Raw genomic sequence first — 7552 nt, 5'->3', positions numbered from 1 at the left:
CAAGTTCTGATTAATCATTGGTGACCACATGCATGCCTCCAAGGACAGATTATCAGAATTATGTGCTAGAAAATGGGGAGGTGTGTACGTATGCAGTCCTGGGCAGAAAGTGGATAGAAAAAAAGGAGTTATGCAGACTGAGAAAAGGAGAAAGAAAACAAGCAATACTGCAGTGACTACTGAAAAGATATTTATATGAGTCTGCATTATTTAGAGATGAGCTTTAGATTTGGATTCAGATGTCAGTTGTTTCAGTGTGTACCCAGAGTTTTGGTTTGACCTATCTTGAGTGTTAATACACCAAATATGCCAGTAGGCTCTTTATTACCTGCATGTATTCAGGTGGCATTCAAGCCATTCAAAGCTTAGTGTCCTTGCATTGCACTTTTGGTCACCCCCTTATTTTACTTTATGTGCCCCAGATACCCCATGTATCTGATTTATCAGCTACTTCAGCTGATGGTATAAGCAACTCTGGCTGTATGAGCTCCCCAGTCTTCCTCACCTGCTACATCTCACAAATATATTGCTCTTGGAAAGCATGCTGAACTGCTAAGCATTTGTCCAAGTGGAAGGAAGTCAGCTCTTCCTCCCTGCTCCACACACAAGCCCAGTGTGCTCTTTAAAGTGACCCTAGGGCCTGAAGTCCTGAGGGCTGTGGCATTAGCTTTGGCACTTGGCTCCTCTCCTGTCCTCATCAACCACCTCCCCAGCATGCAGCCACGTGCACTCTCTCCTGCTGGCCTGCAAAGTGGTGCAGAACGTGCAAACACAGGTGTCCACTCTGGTCTTTTAGTAGCAATTAACTTTTCCTACTGGGCTTCCTTTCAAGGTTGTTTATTGCAAAACAGCAGTAAAGAATTTTATGGAGGGAAATGTCTAAATTTCCATGCTACCTAATTTAGACTTTTCCCTCAGTTATTTCACCTTATTTCCAATGGGAATAATCATTAGATCATAAGGAAGCCTGCTTTAATTTAAAAATGACAGCACTACGTGTGTAAGTGATTCACTGCTTTTGTAGTAATTGCGCTTGGAAGCATGTTCTCTAGGGTCTGATTTTTGTCTCGCCAGGTTTATATCATAAGGGCCAATGTTTGTATTGCATCACCAAAGGATTTATCTAAATCTAAAAGTTGCTCGGGCTGGTGTTGCTGTTACCTGAAGAGGTCACGGTGTTAGACATGACGATGGAAGGGCATAGATGGATCTCTCCCACTGTCATGGTTTCATTGCCAATTTACAAGGGCTGAGGATCCTTAAACATAGATGGCAGATCCTCAGCTAGTGTGGGTCAGTTTGAATGGAGGCATGAATGATTTAGCTCTTTCAGACTGAAAGAGACAAATTTAACTAGAATGCCGTGGGCAACCTCTGGAGGTCAGAAGTTAGATCATTTGTAGTGCAAAGTGGAGGCTCAGTCATGGGATATTGTGGGGTGTGACTGTTAAAGAGCAGTGCTGAACTGTTCGTAGGGTTGCCAGGCATGGCGTGTAATAGCGGCACCAATGTTAGGAAGGATGGATTGTTTTTCACAACTTGCTAGATCAAGCCATCTCTATTGATCTCCATATAGCCTGAGGTATTAGATAAATGATGAACTAGTTGATAGTGAGGTGCACCTCTTTAAAGCTTAGAGAAAGTTTGTCTAACCAATAGGTAGGGGAATGGATAGATAAGTTACTTTTGGACATGTAAGAAATCACTAAATATGAGAGGGAAAAAAATCAGGGCTGTAAATAAATTGCTCAGAGATTAAGAATCTAGTTAGTCGCTTGATGGGGGTGATGCATTCAAATAATCTGTTTTCTCCTGGAAGATAGCAGAATCATAGATCAAGGATTGTTAGATAATATGAGACATGACCTGTTTCAGTCAGAAAAAACATGCAACATGTGATAATGCTGATCTACCACAGACAGTAAGAAATTTAAAGAATACTTGTAAGTCCCTTGCTTTATCAATTAAATAGTATCATCCTGATGGTCCAGCATTGTACTTTAATATTAATACAAACCATATTATGCAAACATGTTCATGTTCACCTTATACTCTGAGTCTCTCAGCGTACTGCTTTCCCAGAAAAATATCTCCTTTTTTAGTTTATAATTAGATGGATGAACTTTGGAGCCTGGGAGAAACATAGTAACTCTAATAAAGCTAAATAGTAAGGAGGATTTTTTTATTAATTAGTTTTTCTTTTGTTTGGTTTGCAATATGACAGTATTACCAGGACACTGAGGTAACATTTTTTGTGCAACTGAAACTCTGGCTGAAGTTGCTTTGACATTTAGGAATAATAGAAATTTACAATTACACTTATAATTTGAGCTATGCAAACCACAGTCTCTTTGGTTTGTTAGTCAAACTGAGGCACTGACTTGTTTCATTTTGTGTGAAATAAAAATTGCTTAGTTGTCTTGCCAAAACAAAAAAGCCCAAATCACGTAATATAAGTTGTTAGTCTATGTCCTGCACTGAGGTGACATTTTGAGCCAGATTCTCAGCTAGTTTAAATCATTGTAGTTTCATTAAAGACAATGGTGCAACATTGCTTTTCACCAACTGAGGATGTTGCCAGCAGTTGCATGACAGCTTAGTTCTCTCCTCCCAAAGGCTAATCTGAGGCCATCAACCTTGATTTTACATTTTTCAGGTTGTCTAAGCCATTTACCCATTAACAAAGGGGCAGTAAAACCTTCCAGCGTTCCATTTCCCTGGGATTCCATTTGTGACCGGTTTGCCGTTCAATTCAAAATGATTTGAAGTGCTGGATGAAGACTGGGTGACAGGTGTGCGCGTACACCCTTTGTATGTAATTTACTTGCTAATGTTTACAGACATTAAGAGCACTCTAGTCAGGTCTGCAAAAGCCCTGTGCATCTCGCTTCTCAGTTGTGAGACTGCGCAGTATCTTTCTGCTCAAAGTGCAGAAGGGTTCACATGGAAAACCCTTCTGCACCTTTAATGCAGGCAATTCCTAAAGTATGAATTCATTTTCAGGTGATGAATGTTTATACGAAAGCTTCCATGAACTTCCTTTGGAAGAAATGCCAGAGCCTGATGGAGAAGCAACTAAGTTGTCCCTCAGTGTCCAAGAGCCATCTTCTCCAGCAACATCTAATGAAGAATTCACACCGAAGGAGAGCTCTCCTTACAAGGCTCCTATATACATTCCCGATGACATTCCCATTCCATCAGAGTTTGAACTGCGAGAATCAAACATTCCTGGAGCAGGATTAGGGATATGGACCAAAAGGAAGATTGAAGTAGGAGAAAAATTTGGGCCATATGTTGGAGAGCAGAGGCCAGCCCTTAAGGATCCCAGTTATGGTTGGGAGGTAAGAAACTTTAAATCCTTTCAGTCTGTTTAATGTCTTCATGATTTACAAACTCAGGTGGATATGCAGAGCTGTAGGGCTACTCAGTTGAACTGTGTGAACATTTTGCATGCATTAGGACTGGCAGACCAGGCTTTTTGATGTAGGTGCCCCCTCTTTCCCAGGGAAGAGGAAGCAGTGACTTATCTCAACTTTTCTCTGGCATTTACATTTTTCTCTCACAAGACTTTGCAATATAACATGGAAGTGGTAGAGGGAGTTGTAACTAGGCAACTTGTTTTAAAAGAGTTGGGAAGTTTGACTAGCCAGCTGATTCACTGCTTTCTCTTGAAGACACTTAGAGAATGGCTTATTGAGTATTGTTGCTTTGCTTAGTTACTGCTGCAGAAAATTATAGGGCCGGATCCTATTCCACCTATTAGATGACTAAATGCAATCTAATTCCATCCTGTTTCAGTCCCTGAAAAACTGTTAATATTAAAGATGGGTGAATCTGTCTTCTCCCTGCAGCTTTATTTTGACTTAGTCTTAAGGATAAGATGACAACATATTATGAAAGTAGATACATTAATGAAATTCTATCTACTTGAACCCAATGGAATAGAGTCACACTTAGGCACCTAAGGCCCTTGTTACATATTAATTTTAGGCACCGTCTGGAGCTCTTAATCCCAGGATTGTCCACATATTAACACCTAAAACTAGTTTAAACCACGCTTTAGGCAGCTTAAGGTTAACCACTCCAGGGCAGGTTTATCTCTGATCTGTGTTACCTAGCTTGAGTTCCATTAATGTGTGGCCACTCCCCACAGATGAGTCACCCAAGTTTCAGTCCTCCACCATCCCAGGGTGCAGTGTCCCCTCCCCCACCCTCCTGTTCCATGTGAACTGACTTCCCACCTCCTGAACTCTACTGCCCACCAAGCCAACCTCCTTCCCAGCCCCAGGAGCATGATCATCTCATCCCCATGCAAACAATCTGCAGAGCACATCCCAGCTAGCCAGCTCACAGGGCATGGGCAGGCCCATGAGTGGGTTCAGGGGGGAAGGGGAACAAGATAGAGGGCCAGATCTGGTCCCCATGAGCTGGGACTTCCGTCCTGGGGCAGGGGTGGTAGCTCCTCCGCAAAAGCACCTTTCCTTACCATTCCCACCTCCTAGCCACCACAGGATGAGCAACACCTCCTCCCCCCCACACCCTAATCCAAAATCCCTATTCCTTAAACTGTCTTTAATTTACTTCCTCTTTATTTCTTTTTCAATTTTTTTTTGGTTTCTTAATACAGGGGTTTTCAGTTGGGGGTATTCGTACCCCTGGGGGTATTTTTGGAAGGCCAAAAAAGGCTGAAAAACCCTATCTTAATATTTTATCCTTCAGTGGCTGACTCCATTTCACCACACTGTTACCAGTCTCATTTCCTTTCCACCTCCCACTTCACTACCCACCCTATCCCATTAGTTTTCTGCCTCCCAGCTTCATGTTCCTGCCTACCCACTGCATCTTTCACACATCCCCACCTAGAACCAGGATAGAGGCCTGTTCTGGTTTACCAGCCCTGTAGTGGCAACTCATATCTGTAGTCTCTGGTCAGGCTGCTACTTGCCAGCCCTTTGGTGGTAAGTCCCAGCTGTGCAGGTGGGGGACAGTTAGAGAAGGTTTTTAGCTTCAAGGTGTGACTACTCCAAACTTGGGCTAGCACTAACACTGATCAACATTTGAGCAGCTCGGAGTGCAATGTGTAATAAGGCCATAAGTCACCAGCTTCCATTTAAGAAAATGGGAGTGTTGCCATTAATTTTGGATTGGGTCCTCAAACTCATAGGGTGTTTTTACACGTGCTTCAGGGGTGTGTGTGGAGGGGTGCTTTAATTAGAGTGGATCTGAGAGCTGCTGTAATTAAAGTGCCCACAGCATCTTGTGTATCAGTATCCCCATACTTCAAAATGGTGGTGGGGGCGCTTTAATTAAAGCTCATTTGATGACCTTTAGTTAAAGCACCCCCACTGCCATTTTGAAGCTCTGGGACACTGATCCATGAGATGTGGAGGCTGCTGGAATGTATCCCTGCATGTGTACAGGCACCCCTTGGCACAGCGCACATTGAAAGGGACACGGAAAGAGCTCTGAGAAGCCCTGTCCCTCGTGCATCAGGAGTTAGACTAGCTGGGCCAGTTGCCTCCTCCAATACTGTACATTGTCTAGAGTCCTATAGCACAGATAAAAATTCTAGATTGAAGGAAATCATGTGTTTTCCCAGAGTTGATTTGATGTGACATAAAAACCATTCTTGCATTCACTTTTTTATTCCTGGTTTAAAGATGTGTACTAAAAATATAATACAATACCAATTTTCCATTTTTCTTTTTCATTGGGACAGCAGGCTTTTTGATAAGTGGGAAAGAAGTGTTTAGTTTTGTATGGCTCTCCTGAGTCCTGACTGATATTTGGTGAACAAGGAGTTTTACTTACTGAGACTAAATGAAGTCATACTGTATAGAATAGCCTCAAAAGATAGAGTGGATAATAAACATTGGGTTTGCTGTGGACTGTCAGAAAATATTCAGTAAGTTCATTCCAACTTTTGTATCCAGTTGTTTCAACCCTTGAGAGACCCGTGACAATATGACAGAAAAGTGTCAAGAGGAATTATAGACATGGCAGAAATCTATAAAATGAGCAGAACTTGGTGGAATATAATTACTGGGAAGAAATCTTTATTCTTTGAACAAGGCACTAAAAAGTCATAAAAACTGTCTTCTAGCCACACCACAATTAAGGTTTTGTATTGATAATGGAAGTTTGAAAAAAAAGTGCCGTCACTCCACCTCAAATCTGAATTGAATTTACTTGAAAACAAATATGTTGTGAGCCAAATCCTCAGCTGGTATAAATCAAATTATAGAAAGATACCGCTACTGAAATAAAAAGATACTTCTATTGACTTATACCTGTTAAGGAATGGATTCTTTGCTTTTTGGTCATGGTAACCTATCTTTAAATTAGACACTACTTGCTAGCAATGTGGCTAGTTGTTTATTTCAAAACCCTTTTAGGCAAAAAGAGTTAACATGGTTTTTGCTAACAACAGAAACTGGAAACTTAGATGCAGAATCATTTCCACACTGTAATATTCACTTCATTTGAACAAGCGTATTCATTTGGGAAAACTGAAAAGAGGGTCTCTCTTAAATTTTGCCATAAAACTAGAATAGATAGAAAGTACGGAAAGAAAAATTGCACAAAGTCAACAATAAAGTCGCTCCACAAAATTGACCATTCACCTGCAAATGCTTCAAACTACCAAAGAGAATAGAAAGGGTGAGTGGCAAATACATTTCTTCCAGGCAGTAACATGAATGTGTTTATTACAGTGGAGAGGGAAAAGTAATTGGCAGCTTCACAATTTTTAAAACAAACCAAGTCTAGGATACCTAGAGTGAAGGTTGCCACTTTTTTTGTATTGCTCAGTCTGGTAGGAAAAATAGCTAGTTTTGTGGATTTTCTTCCAGTTCTTAGTTAACACAAAAATCAAAATAGGTAAAGGTTACATAGAGCATGAATCCATTTCATTTTGCAACAGTTTCCTTGGTGTTCTCTGTGAGCCCAACTGATTCAGCTCTTGTCTCTTATCACGTATTTGGCCTTGATCTCCCAAATCCATGACTTGTCTTGTGAACTGATACTTAGCCGTACATAGTGAGCTCAGACTTGCTCACCTGGAAATCAGATGGGAGTCTGCACATTGTTTTCATGGGAGAAGGACTGAGCATACTCTACTTTACAGAATTAAAAAAAAAAAATCTTCTACCATAATGGTCCCTCAGTATTGTGGGATCCCTTGTGTTGTGAATTGTACTGATTATGATGCTGTCAGCATTGTAATTTCCCCCCTATTTGATTTTAATGCACTTGGATAAATCTTTGTTAAGTTGGGGAGTAATTAAGGTCATATGTGTGGCTTCAAGGGAAAATGGATCTGTAATCTGGGTGGTACGCAGATGGTACCCCCTCTCCAATTGAAGGGATGTCAGTGAATGCGTGGATGCTGTGACCTCCTTTCCTTACAGAGCAGAGCAAAGACCAAGGACACCCAGCAAACTTAACTATTTACAGTTTAATTGTACAAGATAATATAAAACTTAAATGTATATACATATATACATATACGTGTGTTATTTACAAATATAGCTTTACAAAGACAATAACTCCT

At 40.9% G+C, this 7552-nt stretch overlaps 1 protein-coding gene across 4 annotated transcripts in view; it reads left to right on the top strand.

The window, feature by feature from the left end:
- Positions 1–7552, top strand: part of MECOM (MDS1 and EVI1 complex locus) — a 586635-nt gene that overhangs the window by 246178 nt on the left and 332905 nt on the right. For all 4 annotated transcript variants that reach the window (XM_019503260.1, XM_019503258.1, XM_019503259.1 and 1 more), the window contains exon 2: positions 3004–3341. In XM_019503260.1, coding sequence (XP_019358805.1) covers positions 3004–3341 — 338 coding nt within the window. The remainder of the gene's footprint in view (positions 1–3003; positions 3342–7552) is intronic.

Source organism: Gavialis gangeticus, unplaced genomic scaffold (assembly GCF_001723915.1).
Source record: "Gavialis gangeticus isolate Ggan-Ray unplaced genomic scaffold, GavGan_comp1, whole genome shotgun sequence".
Classification (NCBI taxonomy): domain Eukaryota; kingdom Metazoa; phylum Chordata; order Crocodylia; family Gavialidae; genus Gavialis; species Gavialis gangeticus.
Note: the sequence above shows the minus strand (reverse complement) of the source record. Positions and strands in the feature narration are given on the sequence as shown.